This window comes from Pundamilia nyererei, unplaced genomic scaffold, assembly GCF_000239375.1.
Source record: "Pundamilia nyererei isolate P.nyererei 1_Seehausen unplaced genomic scaffold, PunNye1.0 scaffold00050, whole genome shotgun sequence".
Classification (NCBI taxonomy): domain Eukaryota; kingdom Metazoa; phylum Chordata; class Actinopteri; order Cichliformes; family Cichlidae; genus Pundamilia; species Pundamilia nyererei.
This window is the reverse complement of record NW_005187451.1, coordinates 2,264,834-2,288,868: the sequence shown is the minus strand read 5'-3', so window position 1 is coordinate 2,288,868 and position 24,035 is coordinate 2,264,834. Positions and strand designations below refer to the sequence as shown.

Below are 24,035 nucleotides of genomic sequence, written 5' to 3'. Positions count from 1 at the left end.
GGACTTGTACCTCCGTGTAGTGGCAGCTTTCAAACAGCAGAGGCGCTGCACGAGCCGGTGGGTCGGAGTTACGTGACGGTCACATTGGTGGCACGTGACCAGGGGCCGATGAGGAAGTAAAACACTTTCTGTGCAGCAAGGTGGGGAGAGGCTGGATTTGAACAGTGTAGATAACATGAGCAGGGAAAGGCGCATTCGCGTTTCTTTCCTCACACAGTGTCACAGTTGTTCTCTTAATAAAAGCCGCTCCCTGCTTGTAACCTGCAGATGGTTTATCGCAGAAGCATGTTTCGCAAAAACTTCCCGAGTAAAGCGTTTGTCTGCAGACTCGTTCTTCTCTGCTTCCACTTGAATAAACGACTCGTAGCGATGTCGATGCCAAAGCTGTCGGGAGAAAGCTCCGAGCCACCGGCGAACAGCGGCGCGTCACAGATCGACGAAGGCACGACAGCAGCAGACGTCAGCGACGCGGGGGGCGAAAACGACCCCTCCTCCGCGGGAAAGTTCACAGAGGGCGAGATGGCCATCCACAGAATCCATAGACTAGCGTGTGCGGTAAGATGCATCACTGAGACAGCCAATCGTGTCATGTAGCACAATCGGACCGCAGATCCACGGGTGATTAATTACACGCGCTTTACAGAGAAATGATGATAATTCTGCGACTGGACGAACTGCAGAGCCGACGCAGACGCTTTACTGCAGACCAAGGACGGCAGAGTAACAGCTGCAAAAATGGTTACAAAGTTTAGAATGTGCGTGTTGTGACAGGTGATCAGCACCGGATGGAATAATGTGTTCAGTGAGTGTTGCAGCAGCTGATCATCTATAAGCGTGTTGTCTCTGTTAAATGCACTGGGCTAAATTAAGATTAAAGCACCGGTTGGACGTCCTTTGCCTTTGTCTTCATTCTTCGTGGCACAGATTCAAATAACTCCTGGAAACGTTCCTCAGAGATTCTGGTCCCTGTTGACAGGATAGCTTCATGCAGTCACTGCAGATTTGCCTGCACATCCTTGATGTGGCTCTCCTGTTGCACCACATCCTAAAGGTGCCCTGCTGGACTGAAATCTGGTGATAAGGCAGAATGGATGTTTGCGCCAAATTCCGACCCCACGATCTGAATGGCACAGCAGAAATCAAGAATGATCATTTTTCCAATCTTCCCGTTGTCACCAAAAATTCTTCAGTCACTTAAATCAACCAGTTTCTAATTCAGCAGGTCATCTCGACCACATCTACACACCTTAAATCGTGTGATTTATAACTGTTGGACAGTCCTGGGCGTTTGCTGTACTTCTCATTTCATGATGATCCAGATGTTTCCAGCTGGTGAAAGGTCTGGACCCGGTCAGCTCAGGACCTAGCCTCTCCTATGAAGCCTGCGGTCATAATTGATGCCGTACTTAATTCAGCAGTGTTGTATGGTCGGCAAGCTGCCGCTTCCATCTGCACTAATGCCTTCCCATACCATCAGAGATGCTTGCTTTTGAACTTAGCTGCAGTTAGTCTGGAGTGTGCAGGGTCCATGTTTTTCAAAACGACTTTCAAATTTCATTCTCGGTCTGACAAAAGATTCCTGCTTTCCCTCAAAGTAGGAAAGTGTCACCTGCCATCCTCAAATGCAGGTGTCTGTTAGGATGCCTGGGTCGTCGACCCAGGGTTTTTGAGTTTATATTATTTATACTGTCTAGTTTTTGGTTTCTTTGAGTTCTATCTTATGGCTTAGGTCTCTGTCTTCTTTAGTTGCTCTGTCTCCCCTATCACCTGCATCCCCTTGTCTAGTTCGCGTTTATGTGTATCTTTAGTTCCTATTTCTCAGTGTTTGTGTCTGCCCTGTTCCCACGTCTCTGTTCCCTTTGTTATAGTGCCTGCCCGTGAGTCTGTGTTATGTTTCCTGTTTTACTTTGAAAGTCCATGTGTGATGTTAATGTGTCTGGTTTTGCTTCCTCTTGTCTCGTTAGGCCTGATTTGCCCCAGCTGTGTTTCCCTCCTGTTACCCATTCCCTGATTGCTCCCTCTGTGTATTTAAGCCCTGTGTTTCTTGGTGTCTGTGTCGCGATCTACCGTTTATTTTGCTGTGTGTTTTGTCAATCCGCCGGTGTTAGTTTTTTACTTTTTTTCCCCAGTTATGTTATGTTTGAGTTCAGCATTAAAGCTGTTTTGGTTTAAGTTCTGTCTCCGGAGTCTGCACCTTGGGTCCTATTCCTGTCTGCACACAGCCGCACCTAACAGTGTCCAGAGAAGACGGCAGCGTTTCTGGATCATGTTCGCTTATATCTCGTTCTTTCACCTGCATTTGTGGGCGGCAGGTTGAACTGTGTTCACAGACAGGAACTTCTGGCTGAGGGACAGAAGATGTCGGGCATCTATTATTGATTTTCAGCGTTGTACCGTGCGCACAGAGATTTCTCCAGATTCTCCAAATATTCTGATATTATGCACTGCAGATGATGAGATATTCAGTTTTCTGCGTTATTCTGAAAATGTTTCACAATCTGTAATCATAGGTTTCTGCAGATTGATGAACCTCTGCCCGTGTTTGATTCTGAGAAACTCTGCCTCTCTAAGACGCTCTCTTTATACCCACTCACGTCACTGAGCTGCTGCCAGTTGACCTGATTACTGATAAATGTTGTTTCTTTTTAGCTCCTCTTACTTTTCAGGCTCCAACATTTTTGTTGGAATAGTTTTTTTTATTAGTCTTTTCTCTTAAACACAGTAACAAGTTAAAATCTGACGTCAATAATCTGGAACAATACCAGCATAATATTTTCAAACTGCCCACCGTGTGTTAGCAGCACGATAACCTGGCAGCTACGATGCATCTCCTTCCTGTTCCCAGGGCGGTGCCCCCAACCCTCCTCCACGTCCCCCGAGCCCTTAACCAAGTGACATTTAGGAAGATGAAACCACTGATGATTTTTGACTCAGTCTTTCCATTCTAACCCGAGATAAACATCTTAATTATTTTGCAGTGAAAGTGTAGGTATTGGAAAGAGGTACGAAACGGCGCCTGAACGTAGGAGGTGTCTGTGTCCACCTGTTATTGTTGTGAACTTTCACACAGAGGAGAATACCTGCCCGCTGCCCCAAAGAAATGATGCTGATTGTTTGTGCTAGATCCATCATATTCACCAAATCTCACTTGCTCTTCCATGGAGCAGAACCAGCGAGCTGTGCTGATGACAGCGGTGAATAGGTGTCATCCGCATGCCTTTAGGCTTATCTGTTGTAAATATTGTGCTTCGGAGTGTGGATGAAGTTGAGGCAAGTTGGCCGCGACCTGAGGAGAGCGGTAGGGCCTGGGTGGGAAAAGTACAATACAGAGGGGGCCCAGCTATGCCAGCTTCACTATGTGGCCTTGCAATGGCATGTGAAATGACAAGCCGTGTCACCAAAGGGCCTGGGGCCTTTTTCCCTTTGTGGCCTGTCAAAGCTCACCAACTAGTGGCTCTCAGTTTGAAACAGACTGAGAGATGACATTTTGGAACTTCCTAAGGGATGGAGAGGAGTTCAGGCTTTTCCCACTTACAGAAGGTGTTTTTGTGCCTATGCAAGACGAATAACTGCACCAAATAAAACAACGACTGTCTGTAAAGTTGATTTTTCACCATCCTGAAAATTGTCAGAACGACGTGCAGGTTTCAGGGCTACCAGCGGATTAGTCATAGCGTATTCTCACTACTGAATTGCATGCTAATTAATTAGTAATATCTTAAGAATGAGGGTGTCTTACATCTGTTTCTATGCTCAGAGGTCACCCAGTCCTCCTTCTCGTTGAACCACAGCAATCTGTCTCCGTATACGTTCTTAGCCACTATTTTTCTTGCAGGCGTCCTTGTGTTTGGGTGAGTATATGTATCGTATGTATTTCTGTGTGCACGGTTCACATCCCGCCACGTGTTTGTGTGTCGCTCTAATTGAATGGTAATATCTTCATTATGCTCAGGCAAAGAAGCAGATGTACGTTGACCCTTCCAGCGGGTATAAGGTGTTCACAGAGTATGCCCACCTTCAGAGAGGGAAGTGCTGCGGCAGTGCGTGCAGACACGTGAGCTCTTTGTTTTTACTGGTTTTTCTCCCTGTTTTTGTCCTCTGCCGTGTTTTTCCCATCCTGCACGTTTGATCCTGTCTGTTTCCAACGGTAACCGACCTCGTTTGTAAACCGTGGTTCTGCCAGAGCAGTTTTGACCAACGTTCGTCATTTATTTTCAGCACAAAACATGAAACGAAAGCAGGTTTGGTGGGTTGGAGCTTCCATGTTGTTGTAGAGGATGAGCTAACAGGGCTAATGACGCTGTGTGTTAGTTTCCAGGCTGCTTTCTGTACGTGGATGGAACCAAATAGAAATAAAACCAAATAGATGGTTGCATCAAAATATGAAAGGGCACAAACATGTAAACTGTCTTTATAACAGCACCTTTCAAGATAAGGATCACAAAGTGCTGCACACCAACAATCCACAACAAACACAACAGCCTATACAAAGAAGGATCGATGTTTTAAACAGTTAGTGCCGTCTACAGTCTCCTTCGGGTTAGAGCGAAGAACCACCGACGCCGTCAAAGACCTGCACGTTTTATATGGATGCACGGCTTCGCTACAACAATCGGAGCTCTGATCGCCGAGCTCGAGGACCGAGGACCAAGGCACGCTGAATTAGTCCAGTCTGAGGACACGAAGGCATCATCATAATCCTTCCTGACGGTTCAGCTGAGATCACAGCAGTAAATATGGTTAAGATCAAATTCTGGGTTTGACTCTGTGACACAGACTTGAGACGTGAGCGTGACATTAGCAGAAAGGCTCATCTGCTCAGAGTTTGGGGATCCATTTTCTCAGCATCATTTCTGACCTCTGCTGGTTTCAAGTTTCCAGACTAAGGATCGGTGAGGGTGAAATGCAAAGCTGAGCGGTTCATCCGTGTGTAACAAACCAACTACACAGACGTGTTGTGGGTTTTCTGACGGTGTCAGCCCCGCTCTGCTCATATCTGCTTTGCTCTGTCCCACCGAGTCTCGTTGTCCACTCTCCATCCCTGCTCTGGGTTTTGCTTTCGCCCCGTCCCATCCCATTCCGTCTTCCCCCCTGTCCTTATCCAACTCGTCCTTTTTTCCTTTGCTCGATCTGCTTCTCATGTGTCGTTCTCAGTGTGACTAAAGCTCTGCTCCACATGCAGCTGTTAACTGGCGCTAATTTATCTCTCGTCTCCCCCAGTGTCCATATGGCCAAGTCAACGTGAAGGACCTCGCCACGAAGAAGCGGTTCAATTCCCTGTTTTACGTGTAGACCTAACAGCCTCGTGCCAAGGTAACGCGCTAGGAGCCTGTTTGGAATGGAAGCCACCGCACGTTGCTTGTCTTCTGCCTGTCGTTATTTGGACTACTTGAGTCATTTTTTTCTTTTAGCCGTGTAATAAATGATGAAATATGGGTAGTGTCTGTGCAATACCTATCTCTTATGAATCACAACTATTCTTAGGATTATTTTCATTCTGGCAAAATGAGAAAGGAGGAGAACGGATTTGTTCACTAGACCCTCATGCAAACCAGCCTTTTATCACATTTTTGTTTTGTTCTGTTTTGCAGATACTTGTTTTTTCCTCTCAGTGTCCAGTGAAATGCCTTTGAGCCTCATTTTTTCTTTTCTCTTCAAGAGTATTTAATATTTTGTAGTATTCTGCTCTTCTGATGCATTTACAAGGGTTGTGGGAGTATGGAGATGAAAAACTGAGAGTGCATTTTAGATCTTTGCCCTCCAGATAAAGGGCATATAAGCGAAAGTAACTGTAAGATAGTCAGATGGAGTCTTGTGCTCTTTTGCTTCGCATCGCTTGTTATTTTTTTCCTCTCCCAAACGTACGACTGCATGAATATTAGCATCATTTACACACCACAAGTGCTTGACTGAACTGTCTACCTTTGACTGAGATACTGTGTTGTTAAAAATAGGAAGGTGCCAGGGGTCAGCCCTCACACTTGGCTGCGCTGCTTTTACACCACTTGATGGAATCAGGCTGTTAGCAAACATGCCACGGACATCAACAGCAGCCCTCCCCACCGGACTTGCAGCTCAGCCTCCTGGCAACACTCGGCTACAGTGCAGCTCCCCGCGGCTGCTCTCCTGAGCCGCAGCCTAATGAACTCCTGGGCCCTCTCATCCCAGGACTGCAATAGATCAGCTCGGCGCTCACCAGCTCGCTTAGACGCACACATGCGCAGGCAGGCTCGCTCCATCGCAACACTGCGTGGCTCCTAATAGGCCAATATAGAATAAAGGTTGCACTTGACCGCGCGCTTCGTAGCCCTGAGTGATAGCGCTAGGTAAGGTCAAGCGCTCGTATAGAACTACCTATGCCGTGGAAAGATGCGGCGCTTGATTTGCGAGTGCATGTGGGTAGGCGGCGTGACGCCTCCGGGCGCTCGCCGCAAACCCAACGCGCACGCTCGTCCTTCTCCGCCCGATTGGGCAAACGGCATCGCCATGAGAGGATGTGTCTTTTCCTCGGCAGGTGGGTCCCAAAGGCAAGTGCTTAGCGATCGGAGCAAAGCCCTGTGAGCGGCTGCAAGGAGATCGGTGATCCCGACAGTGCTGGGGAGGACAGGTTCTGGGGACGCGTCGTCAGGCGGGATGAGAGGCGAGTTTATTTGGTGTTATTCTAAACCGAGGCAGCGGAGCGTGCGGCAGCAACATTTCTACAGCGGGACGGCGAAGGTGTCACACTCATCAAGTACCTGGGCCCGCTTGCCTGCCGCGGCTCTGCCGGTTTTGCCTAGGGACTCGTCTGTCACATTAAAGTAGATGCATTGCCATTCAGGGCCTCGGCGGTCCCGCAGCCTGACCATGAAATAGGCCAACTTTCATGTCTGCCTCATCCCTCCACGTCTTCCCAATCCAGTGATGGCACAGTTTGAATTTTTTCCCCTCCATCATCTTCCAGCCTAGCAGTTTGTGACTGAGACGCAAACAGCACACCTTCCACAGATTAGCAGAGAAATGCACTCCGGTTACTAATTCATCCTTAATTCATTAGCGGATTGATTGAGTAGCCTGTGAAGTGCACTGGGACAATGAGAGAGAGCGTTCAGCTAGTTTCTGTGTTTAATCACTGAAACAAATTAATTTATCTAACGTTGATTAAAGTCCCGCCTTTTATTTGGGTTGTCTCTGGGTTGAGCTGCACCACGATCATTTTCTCTTTTACCCACAGTGCACATGTGCTCCCAGCAGCCGGTTAGACACGTGAGGCGTCTCTCTCAGGCGTTTTGGACTGAACATGTCGGACCCTCAGCTGGAGCATATGCTGTACTGGAGCAGAGTGGCAGCTATACGCCGTGTGCCTTTCTGCAGGATGATGGCACTAGCTGCAGAGAAAGAGCGAGCTGTCCAGTTTGGATCTGTGACCAGACGTGCTCCAGTCACAACCAGTTGACAGGCCAAGCAGCAGCCCCCACCCCCATCGCACCCCATCTCAAAGGGGCACAGCAGCCCCGCGGCCAGTGGCCCCGACCACAGTCGGTTACAGCGTCTCCATCACTGCTGGCCGGAGCAGCCAGGAACTGACACAAGGTTGGCAGGGAAAAAAACTTAAGTGTCAGCCATATGATGGCTGAAAGGAACATCAGTCTCTGCAATTGGCCAGGCACCGCTCAGTATGCCTGCCTGCGTGTGTGTGTGTGTGTGTGTGTCTTGATATTGAAGCAGCATTTGAGCAGCCCCTACATCAACGTCTGGTCGTTCTACACAGACAATGTCAGCTCGCCTCGGGGCAGCAGCCTCCACAGTGGTCATATGGACAACCACATCCCTGTGGTAGAATTAGTGATAAAAAACACACATGGCCACTGAGTGACAGTCAGCGCACCAGATTCCTTTGGACAGACAGGGCTGCAAATAGCACAGAGGAGCAGTTTCTCCCTCAGACCGCAACTGGTGGTCAGGCTCATGCCAGGCCGAGCCGCGGTCGCCAGATGAGCCCAGATAAAAGCAGAGTCGGGGGCAGTCAAAGGCACTTAAGCGCCCAAGGAGCACTTTGGCCTGTTTATTTCCCTCCTGGTTTTGCATCGCCGCAGTCGTTCGTGATTTCTCATCTGCGCTTTGGACCCGACGTGTCGCCGCTTTCTTCAGCTGTCACGCCGTCTAACCTCCAGCTCGCTTCACATTACGCCGTCTTCTGACTCTGTGTCCTCGCTCACTGAAGTAGAAAGACGGCGCTTGTTTGACAGCAAAACGATATTTACTAACCCTCTCCTCGCAAACGCTGCTCTGCCCCATAAGGTTATGTAGTGATAAATAACATCCATCTATTATGTTTCCATGTCCTTTCTAGTGTGTCCAGATACGGACTAATACACGCACCATTCCCCAGAAGGATACCGTGTCCCCAGAGGTGCTGGGGGTGGGTGGGGTGCATGTAGTGGTAGCTGTTCTGGAGGCAGGGAGGGGAGGCAGGCAGCAGTTGGTGTGCAGAGAGCAGCGGCTCAGGCTGGCTAGTTAAGAGCTTCTCTTTCCTATCCTCCATCTGCCAGGGACCGGGGTTGTGATTTGAGCTCCAGCAGAGCAGAGCAGGGAGGAGATCGAAGGAGGGGTGGATGGCGAGAGGGAGGGGGGGGGGGGGGGAGCGTTGCTTGGAAGAGGCAGAAAAGGGAGAGTGGTAGAAGCAGGATGAGGCGGGGGAGAAATGACCAGCAGGAGGAGACGTGGAGATTCTCGTATTATCCTCCGTGTCGTTATTTTCTTAAAATCGCCGTTCAGCATTTCGCCTCTTTATGAGACGTCGCGGGGGGGGGGGGCGTTTCCCCTGTTTTGTGCATTTCTGACATGGCCTCTGCTTCAATAATTACAAAGTCACGTCCACTGTGAGTTTGTAAATATTTCCAGGATGTCTCACCATCCAGCCACCCAGGCTCATGAGACTGGGATACAGCTTTACAGTGCTTCACTCCTCCCTCTGTTCCTCCTCCTCGCCTCACCCTCTCCCTTCCCTTCCCACCCCTTTCCTTCATTCTGTCAGCGTTTAGCCCGTGGTTCCCTGCACCTCACTGGATCCTGGGAGAGCCTTCCCACCGCCTCCTCCTCTTCCTTGCTTCTCTCCTACTCCTCGCCTCCTCGCCTCTCCTAGGCTCCTTTTCTGCCCTTGCTTTGGGAGTGACTGAGAGCTCCCTCTGTGAGACTGAGTGTCACTTGAGGTGACCCAGAAATGATAACTCCAGATGAACTCTGGATGTGTGGTAATCTAACCACCGTGCCCTACAGCAGAGAGGAGCCAGGCACTCGGGGAGGTGCGGGGGTGGGCGGGGGACAGCCAGGCGACCTGCTTGGCGCTGTAGCCGCGGTTTCGCCGATTTAACCAAGCGCGCTGCAGCGCCTGTCTGGGTATCGTGCTCCTAGCACGCTGTGTGTGCGCTCCGTGTTGTGCTACGCTGTGAAATAGATCTCAGTGTTGTTGCATTATTGATGAGATACACTGTGATGTCAACCCAGGCTGAAGGAGCAAAGCAAAATGACTGTTAGCAGTGTGGCACGTGATCATTTATGCCAGCGGTGCAGAGGTGTAATTAACTGTCACCCTTTGCTCCAGCCCCGGTGCTCGTTCACACGATATTCTATTCACTCGTAGTCAATTGAAACGAGTCCATCCGTGCACGGCGCGCCGCTCCGTGGGGAGCACGAGCACGTTTGGGTTATCCTGTTGTTTTTCTGGATGACCTCCCTTTCTCGTGTTAAAGATGAACGTGCACTTCAGGAGGAGCTGAGCGCTCCTTAAACGCTTTTCATTCTCGTACCGGTGATACCGTTTAACGCGCGATTGTCAGTTTGCATTTCAGGTGGAGAATAATAAGAAAGTAAGAAACCTCGCGCTCCTTGTACTTACCTCTTAAATTGAGAAAATACGGCCTCATTAAGAGAGACACAACCAAACCATCCTCAAAACATAAACACTATTAATATTTACTACAATCTTGACATTATTAATTATTGGTGAATTTTTCATCAGCCTTTCTTTTTTTCATTAGATGTTGCAACACAAGGCCACACAAGGCAAGTGTGGAAGTCTACTTCCTGGCTGAACAGACTTATTATTGCTTTGAATTTTTATGAAGTTTGTCAGCTCAGCTCCTCAGAAAAGGATCCGGGCGTGCAGTGTGCCAGACACATATGTCTTTTTTGTCTTATTTGTGTTTGTAATGAAATGCATCAATAAAATTAGACTAAAAAGTGCGGTGGGAGTCACGTGTCGTCTTGTTTTAATGGATCGCACATTTTTATTATTCGTTTGTCGTCACGAAAATATGAAATCAAGGAAGTCAGAGAAGGGGGAGGCGGGGGCAACAAAAAAACTGCGACCTTTCCTAATAGGCAACCCTCCGCTGTTTTGGTCCAGTACCCACATGATTAAAATGCGCACAATTCGTCAATTAATGAGCACTTTTATTTTGAAAATGGCTTCGATTTGGTATTTGGTTATTCAATACCAAAACATTTTCCCCTCCAGGCGTGTGTTGCTGCGCTCCCTATCTTTGTCAGATTTGATTGATCCAGTTTGACTTTACACCCTAATTATTTATTCACACAAACCTCTCCAGCCAGTGAGCCTGTAACCGTGCTCAGCTCACCTCAGTCTCCTATAATACGATCGGTGTGTGTATATATATTTCAAAATAAAAGGTAAAGAAGCTATGATGCATTTTGGGAGTATAACTGTTTAGGCCCAGATGTGCTTGGAGCCAGCTTTCATTTCCGATCTGTGCAGACGCTGGCTTATTCATATTAGGTGCGTAACAATAATGATAACCGTGCAGGAGCTGGATTCATTTACAGCACAGGATAAGTTGGGGTGTTTAAAGGACAAATACATATTTAATTGTTGAAAAGTCCCTACATTTTATTTTATACAGTGATAGTTTTATTGTTTCATTTGGAGACCACCGACTTCACCACTTTAATTCAGAAGCACATCACAGATTATAACCTACATGCTGAGTAGGCCATTGGCTCATGGCTCCCCGTTTTCTGTGTGCTGCGGTGTGTTGAGGGCCGTCTGCCTACGAGAGAGGAATATTTAAATGTCTTGTGTTTTAATTGACGCCCGAACTAGAACTGTAAGCTCAGAAACGAGGAACAGCCCCCCATCTACCGGCAGCCTCTCCTCTGTCTCCTCTGCACACTGCGCACAGTCCGGAGCGGCTCAGTCTGCGCGCTGCACAGGGATCTCACTCTCACACTGCACAGCCGCAGGTAAGACTTTTTTCCATAGCTATTTATTCTTGAGGGCAACGCTTATAATAATAATAAAAATAATAATAATATTAGTGACACAGAGAGGGCTTTGGGGGAAAAAACGAAAGGAGAAGCGGGCAGCGTGTGAAGCAATGCGCGACAGATCTGACGCGTGATAAAGACAGTGACATGGGTGATTTTGTCCAGGATAAAAGCGCAGATTTTATCGATCGGTGTGTGTTTAAAAAAAACTTATATATATTTTTTTTCTTATAATTATTTTTTCCTGTTTGCCTAAATCAGTCTCGATTATGCACATAAATAATAGATTGGAGTTTGCACGCCAGTAAAATCGTGCGAAACACAAATGTACGCGTTTTATGAAAATACAGGCAAAATGTCGCTGTGTGCGTGATTGTGATATTATTATTATTATTTCCATTTTCATTATGTATTTGACAAACGTCAGTGGCCCACTGAGCCGACTCTCGCCATGTCAAACAGAAATGCTGACACTGTGGATTTTTGTGCTTTAGTGCTTTTCCAAAGCCTTAAAATAAATTCAATTCCTTAAAAAATAACAATAATAATAAATTAATCTTTAACTTGGATAAATCACTCTCACTGACTAAAGCGGGAATGACACACAAAATCACTGTTTTATTTCCTACCGGTTTTTTTAAAGACACTTTAAAAATACTGACGGTGTTATAGATTTTAAAAAAAAGATATTTCAAAATAAAAGTGACTTTTTTTTCGTTTTGTAAAAAAAATATACATCTATATAGTTTGGTCAAAATCCGGAGTGAAATAAAAAGACAATCAGACAAATAAAACGCTTCAAGTATATATGTTTTAAATACAGAAAAAACAAAATAAACCAAACAGCAGCTACAAAGCCCCCCCACCCCCACCCCCCCCTTGGTGTTCACTGACACATTGGTAAACGCTCTTCAGTCATATTAAATGTCACTGCTGGAGGCAACGGGCCACAACGGCGTTATTTATCGACATTAATGCTTTCATTAAAAATAATAATAATAATGAGATTTTCTTTAAAAACTTCTTCATATTCAAAACACACCCTTTTGCCTAATTCGCAGAGAAGACGCAGAATGGCAGGAAAACTGCAGTTAAGATTAAAAATCGCACACAGAGCTGAGCTTATCGTTCCACTCGGGGCGTCTTTGTCCAGGTGAAATGAAATCCTCGTGTCCTTTTTGAGTGCCCCTTTCCCCCCACCACTCTGCGGCTGGTGCCGGGACACTGCAGAGCGCAAATGAGCGTTATGGGTTTGACAACAGCTGCACGTCCAGCCCGTCCAGGAGGGTTCAAGCCTCGTCTTATAGCGCTGCTATCAAGGGGCCTCCAATTAAAGCCAACACAACTTCGCTTGGTGTTCACGCGTGTGTGTGTGTGTGTGCGTGCGCGCGCGCGTGCGGTGAGGTGGATGGGTGGTGGGAGGTTCACGTGATAATGTAACACGTCTTGAGATGAAGCATCCACACCTGCAAACCTCCCCGAGCTTTGCTAAATCTATTAACGGGACTGATGTTTGTCTGTTGTTTATGAAAAATAATGCCGTCATCGATCTTACAAAGACCACAGTTCGCTGGCATGGATCCAGCTGGAAGGTCACGCGGCCAAAATCTCCAATTAATGAACAAATTAATTAAAAAAATATAGTTTTGTTGTCACCAGGTCTGCACTGCATACAGGAAGCGGAACGCGTTTTATTTCCTGGCTTTATTATTTGGGCAACAAAGCTTTCCACACCCTTTTAAAACTGACACAGATCGTTATTGCAGCCCCCCCTGCGCCCTGCGTAAAGCAGACCATCTTTGGAGATAGGGATGGAATTTTAAAAAGCATGAATTTCTAAAAATATGCAATAGCTGGTTGAGGTTTCCCTGTGGCGACCACCAACTGGAGGTCTCTCTCTCATCTCGCCTTTACTTCCACGTTGCTTCTTATAAAGCCCGTAAGAAGAAAAGCAGAAAGAAAGAGAAACACACAAACAAATGAAATGCGGAGACTACACAGTTCTCGCTGCTGTCAGATCAACTCTCCAGCAGGTAAACAAGGTTTTGGCCTAATTCAGCAGACAGAGAAAAGACGAAGGGCCGCGTTAATGAATCCTTGACAGTGGATAACGACTGCTTCAAAAGAGCGTTTAAAAGAGGGAGAGAGAGATTTCTATACATGTGAGCGTTTATCTGAGTTATCTGAGTAAGGAGGCTGTCGTTACCTGGGATACATTTTATTCATTAATTAATTCAGTTTTTAATCAAATCTCATTCATTTGGGCTGAAAACAAATCACATTGTTTCAAAAATGTTCAATTGAATCTGTCCCCGCCCTCTAGCCTATCACTGATCACTGCCCCGCCCAGACAGAATATTTATGTCACACACACTGTGTGTGTGTGTGTGTGTGTGTGTGTGTGTGTGTGTGTGTCTGTGTGTGTGTGTGTGTGTGTGTGTGTGTGTGTGTGTGTGTGTGTCGGTCTGGTCCAGCTCGCACTTCCCAAAAACTCTGACCAACCAAAGTTTTATTAGAAAGTGTCTTTAAGCGACACCCCGTGAGACACGTGTTTATTCCCACTTGTGAGGCGTCCGGTGAAACCACAGAGGGCCTCGGTCGCCTGCTTGGGATGCAGATGATTTCATAAATAAATCTAATATATTTGCACCGACTTTGTGCAGCTTACGTTCCCGTCGTCTCGCCTTTAAATGGCAGAACAAACGTAATGAAAATGTCAGTACCATAAAGCAGTGGTCCAGAGTCGGGGGGTTTGAGGGGAGAGTGACATCTCTTTGTTGCTGAATAGAAATCAGCGGCGATGCAGGGAGAGAGAGAGATGGGGAGAGAGAGGGAGGGAGGGAGGGAGAGAGGGAGAGAGGAACTCCTCCTACCAAATTATTCAGACTGGGCCGGCTCTGCTCTCTTCACAAATAGGACACGGTTCTCAAATCCAGGCAGTCCCAACCTGACCTCCAAGCACCGAGGAGCCCCGGACTGGGAAACTGGGAGAGAGAGAGAGAGAGAGAGAGATCACCAAAAAGAAACAACAACACACAAAAAAACTTTGTGTCATTATTTTGGCCAGTGTTCACACTCCCTCCCCTCCTCCCTCCTCAAACTCCACCACCACTTCCACACCGGCCTGTCGCATCATTTGGACTATATGGTTTTTTTTTTTTTGGTTTTTTTCCTGGAGGAGAGACATTCACAGGAAGAAGGAGAGCTCCTCCTGCCCCACTCACGCTGTAGTTTCTTCGTTTTGTCCTTTTTCTTCCCGTTGCTTCTGCTGAGGAGGTGATCTGAATCTCTGGGGTTGTCTATTTTTTTCCTTCTTCTTCCTTGTGCCTCTTTTTTAGAGCCTCAGAGCCCATTTGGATGCGCTGAGAGAGCGGGGCGCAGCGCTGCAGTGCATTATATGGAAGTTGTGGGCTGCAAGACAGAGGCAGGCAGTTGCACGTTGCGTCCAGGACCTGGAGCCATGCTTTTCCACGGGATCTCCGGGGATCACATCCAAGGAATCATGGAGGAGATGGAGAGAAGGTCGAAAACGGAGTCTCGCCTGGCGAAGGGCATGCAGCTGAACGGAAGAGAGTCGGTAAGAGCCAGGCCGAGCCGTGTGAGAAATAATGGCTAAAAAGTCGCGTTAGTCTCACTTACCGCAAGACCGAGAAACGGCACGTTAACGTGCCCGGAAACGTGCAGACATTTGGGTGGTAAGTAGGAGGCCAGTGAGGAGGATTCTCGTCTTTATCCATATTATTCCATTGGATATGATAGATAGAGCTGCGTCTTCTTCTTCTGCACAAAAATAATTGGCGTGAACGACAGCTTTTAATTCTGGTGTCGTTATTTCTAAATATATTTAAAGCGCCGTTTTAGTCTTGTCATCAAATAAAACAAACATTAATGTCGGCGTATTATTTCTCTGACAGCGTTTTTGCATTTTCAGTTTCATATTTGCAAATAGAAGCTGACCTGATTTTTTTTTAATTAAAAATGATTAATTTTAGCATTTTAAATTTATTCGTAGATGGATTTAATTTCAAAACACGAACATCATCTGTATTTTTCCTTCATACGTATAATAGGTAAATAGGCTTAATTCATAGACGCGTTGTTCCATAAGTAAGAGCTATTTGCACATCAAGCTGCTGTAGCATAACTGAGGGTTTCACAGGCAGCTTTCCAGGTTTAAAAAAGAAAAGTTGAATTTTATGGCCAGCATTTCGTTATTTTGCTTTTCTTCTTTTAAGCACAATGTTGTGACGATTTTCCCAGCAGTGGTTTGAAGCAGTCAGCTGCCATGAGCCTTGTTTTCCTTCTTTGTCCCAGAACATGCCTTCTATGAGCCCAGAGAAGCCAGCCCTGTGTGCCGGCTGTGGCGGCAAGATTTCGGATAGATACTACCTCCTGGCCGTGGACAAACAGTGGCACCTGCGGTGCCTCAAATGCTGTGAATGTAAACTAGCGCTGGAGTCGGAGCTAACGTGTTTTGCCAAGGATGGGAGTATCTATTGCAAGGAGGATTACTACAGGTAAGAAAACTGAAAGTTTAGCGTCTCAGTTTTACGGGCTTGCTCCTAAAATCGTGTGTCCCTCTTTCCCCTCTGTAACCTAAACCCAAATCTACTGACCCAGTTCGACAGTGACCTATTTATATATGATATTAGTTTCCAGCTCTTAAATAACCATTTTAGCAATCATTGTGAGCAGTCAGCGTTAGCCCTTCATCAACAGGCTGCCAGGCCTCGGACCGAAAAACATCCCAGCTGTCACTAACGTGGGCTGCCTGCTGTTAACCGGGAATAAGTTTTAACAATGAAACAGTGCTTTCTCTCTGTAGCTTGGTGTGTAATGCAAACACGAACTTAATGCATAAGTCACCTTCTTATCCAAACTCTTATTATTATTTAATTATTATTATATTAAAGTAATATGAGAGTAGCTCCAGAAAAACAGCTGGACAAAAATGTCCTATATTCTTAACGCACATTTTTACGGCACTGCTTCGGCTCAGGCCGGGATGCTGTTAGTTACGCTCTGTAATTATTACATACTTGTGTATTTACCTTCTGATAGTGTTGCTGAACATATGCTTGTATTATTCGTGTGTCGGAGGAAAGCAAACGGGCTAGAGTTCGTGGGTTTTATTGTCGAGGTTGTGTAGCGACTCTGCGCGCACATGTACACACCCAGTTCTGGGCCAGATGTGGCTATCAGAATGCAACCTCAAAATATAGGCCTGCTTTAGTGATCCTGTGCAGGACGCTGGAGCCACGCTAAGGCGCATGGAGGCCGCTTAATAAGGCAGGCCTTACTTTTAGCTCGTGACACTGCGGGTTATATTTTAGTTTTTAGTCCCCCCCCCCCGTGCTGTTTGTCCACTCTGGTCTTTATGGATGAGGAGTCTTGACTGTGTGTCTGTTCCAGAAGGTTCTCCGTGCAGAGGTGCGCGCGTTGCCACCTCGGGATATCGGCCTCGGAGATGGTGATGCGAGCGCGCGACTCCGTGTACCACCTGAGCTGCTTCACGTGCACCACTTGCAACAAGACCCTGACCACGGGCGATCATTTCGGCATGAAGGACAGCCTAGTGTACTGCCGACTCCACTTCGAGACGCTGGTGCAGGGGCCGGACTACCACCCCCAGCTCAACTTCGCCGAGCTGGCAGCCAAGGGAGGCGGCCTCACTCTACCCTACTTCAACGGCACCGGCACGGCACAGAAGGGAAGGCCACGCAAGAGGAAGAGTCCGGCCATGGGGATAGATATACCGAGCTACAACACAGGTGAGATAGCTGAGCTGCTCGGAGCTTCATTTCACATCGAAAAACAACGACGACGACGACGACGCAGACACGCTCACAATAAAAAAAACCCTTTTTAGTTTTGGTGTGGAATCGCTCACATCTGCTTGAAGTTTTAGTGCATGGATGTTTCCAGCAGAGGAGGACAATGAAACCAGGAAAAACATGCCGAGCTATAATGTTGTCATCACACACAAACCTATGAAATTAAACATTAAGCAGATTCTCGCGAACATTAAGGAAACACCAGTTTAGGAACCCTCCGCTGCACAGTGAGCGACTGAAATGATAAAGGCTGTCAAACGGTGCTGCCTTAATTAATCTTTTTCCTCTTTCTTTCCTTAAAAAAAATAAAAATAAAAATAAAAATAAAAAATCGGGTGAATCAGAAAAAATCCAGCGAAATCTCGCAAATTCGTTTTTTTGATGGGCAGTTGCATTTTTTTCTGTCGCTTTTTAGTTGTAGTCGGGCGCTTCAGTATCCCCTCTATAACACGCCTATTATTTCAATAAATGAAATGGATGCACTCGTTGCCTTGTTGTAAATGCACGTAGTAAATGCACGTGAACGTCTTGCACCGGCGCTCGGAGCTGCGGGCTAATTGATCCGTCCACGCGCGCGTCTTTTACGCACCGTTTCCGCCAACAGAATGATCGAAAGTTGACCTCGCCGCCGACCTGCTCATCGACTTTTATAATTAGAACGAATTTAGGTCATAACACGTGAAAAACAACGCGTTTGAATGGAGTAAACGTAATATAGAAAAAAAATCGTGGACAAAAAAACGTCCGAATATTCCGCGTTTCACTTTTATGCGAGGAACAAAAAAATAAATTTAAAAAAGCGCTGGAAAGCGCAAATGAAGCCAGTGTTAAACGCAGGTTTCACGTAAAATGCTGCACTGGATCGTCGAATGTTATAAGCCGACCCCGGCCCTCCCTGCAGTGTCCCCATTTTGTTCTTGCTTTCTGCGAATTAGTGTGCGGTTGAGAAAGTTTGGCATTGTGCGCCAAGTTTCCTGTGTTCCTAGTGAATGGGTAGGAATAGGGGTAATCTGCGCGTTAATTGTTCTTTGTTAATTGAAGGTGACGTTGGAATCCCTGGCCTCCCGTGCGGCGGTCAGCACAGTTCTCAGGGACAGAGCAGCGCCTCGCAGAGGGGCCTGCTGCAGGGAGAGGCCAGGGGCTGAAAACACAGCGCCGTACAGTCAGCGCTCCGGTTAAATGAGCTTCGGTTTGTTATTCCTAAACACAATTCTAGGGGATTATGCAAATTCCAGTTTCTCACTGATGCTCTAATAGGAAAAAAGCCATTGTAGTGCCGTGATTTTGTTTCTGTAGTAAGAAGAAGAGATTACGCTTATTCTGCCAAAGCGTTATAACAGAGGACAAGTTAAAATAAAATAGAAATAAAATCCACGCTCACAGAAAAAGGCCCAAAGCGCAGTTACAGTGATGTCCATGTGAATTAATTGGTATGCTCCGCAGACACAATAAAAGTCCCAGAGGGAATATAATCGTGTTCATTTGGGACTCGAGTGGAAACACCATCAATTTTTAAAAGGATATTTTTGTTTTTAGCCACATGTAATTAATTTAAACGTTAAAATGTTAAAATGAGCTCACAAATGAGAGGTTTTATTTTATGTTTTAAAATTAAATTAAAACGGCATCAACTGAAATAAATCTACATGCGCATATATATTTATTTCAAAGCACTCTTTTGCCTCCACTGGGCTCTGCATTACGAACACACTTTTATAGCATCACTGTGTTGTTCATATAAGTGGCTGCACAGATCAGCAGGCTCTTATTCATAACAAATAGGAAGAGGTTTTGTTTGAGGTTTTTGTTCCTGCTTTTGCAGCACATCCATGTTTGTTTTCACCAGGGAAAGGTGTGTGAGTCTGCTGTGGATTCCACAGCAAAGCTGGTCTTGTTTGGATACAGAGACCCCTAGTGGGTAATATCTAGTGAAACACGAGCCAGTGAAGACTGGAACAGAAGAGCACAAATGTCAGTGATTGTTAGGTTAAAGCTGGATATTCAAACATAATGAAAGCCTTTCACACGTATCAGCATCGCTGTTCTTCTTTTAAATGATGTGTAATTTAGCCCCAAAATGGCTCAACAGGACACACTTTAGAATTGAGAAATCCTACATTTCTATATTTTTGCAGCCACGTAAAAGATTCAGATACTTTAGACGTGCTTTCCTGAAAACACTTCTTTTATGTGAGGATCAAAATAAATACATTTTCATTGTATGTTTTTAGACAAAATCTCATAAAGTCTGGGACAATAAAAAAAATCAAATTGTGTTTGAAAAAAGCCTTTTTTCTCGCAGTGACAAGCAACACTGCTAAGCAGCGCCTGCGTTTAATTTACTGGATCCGTTTTAAGTATTTTACACACTAAGCTACTGACAAATGAGGCCCATTAGGCCTATTAGTCTTTGCAAACACAAGCAGAAAGGATTCAGCCCCGTCCCAGCGTACAGTTAAAATTCATCATTTTGCTGTTTTTTGTTTCAGATCTGCTCACGCAGACACGAGCCGCACGCCGCGGTTTACTTTCCTTTTAGCCGGTTCAGTCAGCTTCTCGGCTTGTTGAGGATTTTAATTGTTATCAGCACTTTGACGATACGCCGTGACGACACAGAACAGCTGTTTCTGCCTTAGCCTGTCAGTGGAAATCTTTTGTCTCTTTTTTCATCAGCGTCAGTTGGAAATCACTGGAATGAAGCTGTTTTCTTATGGTTATAGCGGTGCTAGTGGCCTGGGGCACAGTGCAAATGAAGTCTGACACAGAGGGCTGTTTATCCAAATGTAAACTGACCTGCCGAAGTTTCTTTTTTAAAGCCCGCCTCACGCTCTGCCTTCTCTTCAGGCTGTAACGAGAACGACACCGATCACTTGGACCGGGACCAGCAGGCCTACCCTCCGACGCAGAAGACCAAACGCATGCGGACCTCCTTCAAGCACCATCAGCTGCGGACAATGAAATCCTACTTTGCCATCAACCACAACCCCGATGCCAAGGACTTAAAGCAGCTGGCCCAGAAAACAGGCCTCACTAAGAGAGTCCTACAGGTAAGCAGAGTCATTGCTCCTACTAAAGTCGTTCACCCCACGTGTGTGTCTGCACGCCACTCCTCCTCCTCCTCATTGACACCAAAGTGATCATTGATGTCGTCATCTTTTTTTAGTTTTGCTTTCTTTTGTTGGTCCATTCAGTCATTAGATGTATATCCAAGGGGTTTATCTGGAATTTGTAGATGTTGTTTCTTTCTTTCTTTTTCTTTCTTTTGGAGGGAAAGAAAGGAGAAAGCAGTTAACTCTTATATTGCTAACTTTGTTAGTAGCCAGAGTGCACTTTTACTTTAGAAGAGAGAAAAAAGGTGTAATGAAAGTCTCACAGTTAAAAACAACCAAATCAACCAAATCAGTAAATTGTAGCATTTTGTTTTGATTTGCTATAAAAATCCACATTCTTGTATTGAGTGTTCAGCACAGACTCACTGGTTCATTGTTACCTTGCCCCTTAAGCCCCAACTAATGTATCATACAAAGATTCATATACTTGAGACAACTTTGAAACAGTAACAGCTGTGATAACTTGACTTGTAAGCTAATGTACACATGATCTGATACTTTCTTTAAAAAAGAAAAGAAAGTTCCTTAAAGCACTAAAAGTAAAAGCCACATTGGGATTGGTTTGCAGGTTTGGTTCCAAAACGCAAGAGCCAAATTCAGAAGGAACGTTTTGCGACAGGAGAATGGAGGTGTTGATAAGGCTGATGGCACCTCACTCCCTCCGCCCTCATCCGACAGTGGGGCCCTGACCCCCCCCTCCAGCGCGGCCACACTAACAGACCTGACAAACCCCTCTATCACTGTAGTGACCTCCGTCACCTCTAGTTTGGACAGCCATGATTCGGGGAGCCCTTCGCAAACTACCTTGACAAACCTTTTCTAACAAGCTATCTCTAGCAGACTGATTCTGTTTGGGTTTGTTTCCCCTTTTTCTTTCTTTTACTTTTCTTTCTTTCTTTTCTTTCTTCAGTTTCACATTTTATTTTTTTAAAGTGACACCTTTAAGTCAAGCAGAGACAGCTCCTTGGAACACAAAGTGCTGCACTGTGCACGCAAACAAGAGCGACAAGAGCAACAAGCAGCAGCGACCGCATTAAGACACGAGGAAACCATTTTAATGTGTAGCATTTGAAACTGCAGATGCAGACATTGACTCGGGATGGGACGTTTTTGGAGGCGAAGGCTTTAGGAAGGAAAAAAAGTTTGCCTGGAAAACTTAATTTGTACATTTGTCTTGAATTCTGGTTAAAAAAAGAGTGAAAACGGGCCCTCCTTAATTTATGCTTAATTGGTCAATTTTAAAATCCTACCGCTATTTCGCCCTCAGATTCCTGTACATGTATGCACTGTGTTCGCACTCTCCGATTTAAGCATTTTGTTTCTGTTTTGGACTCATTTGGGAAAAATAAACTTGTAGAATGTTCTGTATATGGGTAACTCCAGAAAACAGGCTTTAATTATTTCCGAATGTTTCGGTCTTAAAGACCGAGTTGGATGGAATCAGAGCTGCACGTGAGAAAAAGAAGACGAAGGAGAAAAATGTGCAGATAGGAAACTTTACTGTGACGAGGAGAGAGAAGCAAATCCCTCAATCTGTACAGTGGTAACTGTTCAACGTGTGATGTCGTCACCTTTTCGACAATTAGAAACCGGCCAGAGAAATTCTGATTGGAGAGCAGTTAACGATTGTTTTCACGACGGAGCACTTTTTGGTTTTTTGCCTTTTTTTTGTCGTTGTCTTGTTGGCCTCACGGATTAACCACGGATAAAAAGCCTGGTGAGCGTAGATCCACAGCTAAACTCGATTGCACAGTGACAATATACTGCCCAGTGAAAAGTGCATTATTGTTTTTATCATGTTGCTCAGGGTAACGATGTGATCGTGGGGAAAAAAAGAACAGAGCAGGGCGAGGGGCGAAGCGGCCGCGACGTAGATTTGTAGAGCTGACATGAACATTCAAATGACCTCACATAGGTGGAGTCGTGAGAGGCAGCCAGCGGGAAATCGCTGTCTGTGTGTTCTCCTTTTCGGCCGTATATTTCTGCTTTGTTTAACGACACTTGCCACTGAACAGACCAAAAAAAGGGAAAAAGAAAAACCACCACGTTTCTTCTGGCTGAAAGGTAGAGAGCGAGAGAAAAGGAAAGGGCGAGCAAATCTTCAATGGAGTCGACGCATTTCGTCGTGAGCGGGCGTCACGGTTTGTTCTGTCGGGGGCAAAGGTGGCGCCCCCGATCTACTCGATGGAGTAGATGCCTAACTCAGTTCTTCTATGTGCCTTACGCTATAACTTGGGAGAAGTTTGTGAAATTCAGGATCTATGTGTTCTTTGTTAACTGATTCACATCCTTTTTGGCGCCTCACTAGTTTTGTACTGTTTTGCATCTTATCTCCGAAGATCTTTTTATGGTGTATCCTGTTAAAAAGGGGGCAGCGATGTCACGGAAAGCATTTGTGCACTCTTTCAGATATAGTTGGGTAATCCGAGAACCTTATATATTGATCTTCGTGTTAATAGTTGAGTACAGTAAGTGTTCTATCAAGATTGTCCATGTTTCCCTGTTTCTTGACAAAGATGGTGTATAGAAACTATTTCCCCTTAAATATTTATGGACCAAACGGTTGTTATATATCTTATTAAATTTGTGTGAATAAAAAAAACTACTTTGCTTTAAATGGGTTTTTATTTTTCATTACACTCGCCATTTTTCTGTTCTTTCTTGGATACAGTTTTTGTTTTTTAGTTTTGTTTCTCACATCAACAAACGAGAAAGCATTCAGTTATTAATGACCAGTTAAACGTCCTCATTTTTGCCTCCATTTTTAATTTCTACTTCCTCTTTTATGATGTTTATGGTTTTAACGTAATGCCCCATGGATTTGCATCTAAACCCTGCAGTCGAAAATATGAAATTGCTTTTTAATGCATGAACATGGCTTTAAATTTTAAATTAAAGGAATGCTGCAAAGCATATATTGATTTCTATCTATCTATATATATATATTTATGCATAACATATTGGTAAACCTAAAATGAAGTAAGAGTAAATGCAGACCGCGTAAAGCCAGGTTGCTCTGTAGTTAATATATTCTTACTCTATCATTTCTTTCAGGGAGAACAAATCTTGGGGCATTACAGCCATACATCCCGACGTTTGAAAATTCCCTAAAGTATTAAGAGAAGGGGAAAACTTTGATGGGAATTCCTCACCATTGAAGACAAAGACAATATTAGCATAAGATTAGAGCGTAATGAGAGCGAAAGGGCAACCGACAGCAACAACAACATAAAAGATTAAAACCCCCAAACCTGTTTCAGTTGCAAATGTACAACAGGTGATTTTTGTTTTGCTTAAAGTTTGTCCATCAGCGGAGGAGACCCCCCCACCCCCAACCCCCCACCGTGTATGATATTTATGATGTGAACGCAAATCTTTCTGTACTGGAGTGGTTCAATGCACAAAAGTGATAATAAAATGTAACATAGTGTAGAGAAAACAGAAGAGGCAGAACGTGATTCAACACACACACACCTGCACACGCTACAGGGTCTACACTCACACACGCACACACACGTGCGCGCGCGCTGCTGCCCCCGTGCACCTCATCCAAGAACCAGCTTGCTAAATAGAAGTTTTCTTTTGTCACGAGTGTCATTTGGTAAACACGCGGCCTCCTTGAAACTCGGCAGCAGCAGGATGCCCATCAAATATGATGAGTGTATGAAGAGGACTGCAGAGCTGGAGCTTTGCCATCTGGCTGCACCGAGGGAAGGAAGTGAAAAGGAAAAAGAAGAGATTCTCATTTTGCATGCACCTCGTCATCTTGTTAACATTTTTTCCTTGAGATGTATATTATTATTATTTCCTTTGATTTACTGTATGA

The 24,035-nt window shown here is 45.4% G+C and overlaps 2 protein-coding genes across 8 annotated transcripts; both read left to right on the top strand.

Moving 5' to 3' along the window:
- Positions 1-99: 99 nt before the first annotated feature.
- Positions 100-10,218, top strand: cunh1orf53 (chromosome unknown C1orf53 homolog). Of its 4 annotated transcripts, none has more exons than XM_005733174.1 (4): positions 100-555; positions 3,953-4,054; positions 5,221-5,313; positions 10,020-10,218. In XM_005733174.1, the coding sequence occupies exons 1-3, from the start codon at positions 268-270 to the stop codon at positions 5,290-5,292; spliced, it is 462 nt and encodes a 153-aa protein (XP_005733231.1). In that variant the 5' UTR covers positions 100-267; the 3' UTR covers positions 5,293-5,313; positions 10,020-10,218. The 4 variants fall into 4 exon arrangements, with proteins under 4 accessions (XP_005733231.1, XP_005733230.1, XP_005733232.1 ...); XM_005733173.1 differs by lacking the exon at positions 10,020-10,218 and adding an exon at positions 5,955-8,569; XM_005733175.1 differs by lacking the exon at positions 10,020-10,218 and adding an exon at positions 7,214-7,233.
- An 879-nt stretch (positions 10,219-11,097) lies between these two features.
- On the top strand, positions 11,098-23,667 carry lhx9 (LIM homeobox 9). Of its 4 annotated transcripts, none has more exons than XM_005733169.1 (6): positions 11,098-11,241; positions 14,604-14,842; positions 15,580-15,782; positions 16,678-17,036; positions 19,944-20,146; positions 20,778-22,806. In XM_005733169.1, the coding sequence occupies exons 2-6, from the start codon at positions 14,663-14,665 to the stop codon at positions 21,030-21,032; spliced, it is 1,200 nt and encodes a 399-aa protein (XP_005733226.1). In that variant the 5' UTR covers positions 11,098-11,241; positions 14,604-14,662; the 3' UTR covers positions 21,033-22,806. The 4 variants fall into 4 exon arrangements, with proteins under 4 accessions (XP_005733226.1, XP_013766300.1, XP_013766302.1 ...); XM_013910846.1 differs by having other exon boundaries at positions 14,182-14,842; XM_013910848.1 differs by lacking the exons at positions 11,098-11,241; positions 20,778-22,806 and adding an exon at positions 23,264-23,667 and having other exon boundaries at positions 14,135-14,842.
- The last annotated feature ends 368 nt before the right edge of the window (positions 23,668-24,035 follow it).

Bases quoted from the DNA above. Each gene is read 5' to 3' on its own strand.
- lhx9 (XM_005733169.1), top strand. From the start codon at position 14,663: ATGGAAGTTGTGGGCTGCAAGACAGAGGCAGGCAGTTGCACGTTGCGT. The intron at 14,843-15,579 runs GTAAGAGCCAGG...TCTTTGTCCCAG, and splicing joins AGCTGAACGGAAGAGAGTCG to AACATGCCTTCTATGAGCCC. The intron at 17,037-19,943 runs GTGAGATAGCTG...CCTTCTCTTCAG, and splicing joins TATACCGAGCTACAACACAG to GCTGTAACGAGAACGACACC.
- cunh1orf53 (XM_005733174.1), top strand. From the start codon at position 268: ATGGTTTATCGCAGAAGCATGTTTCGCAAAAACTTCCCGAGTAAAGCG. The intron at 556-3,952 runs GTAAGATGCATC...CATTATGCTCAG, and splicing joins TCCATAGACTAGCGTGTGCG to GCAAAGAAGCAGATGTACGT. The intron at 4,055-5,220 runs GTGAGCTCTTTG...CGTCTCCCCCAG, and splicing joins GCGGCAGTGCGTGCAGACAC to TGTCCATATGGCCAAGTCAA.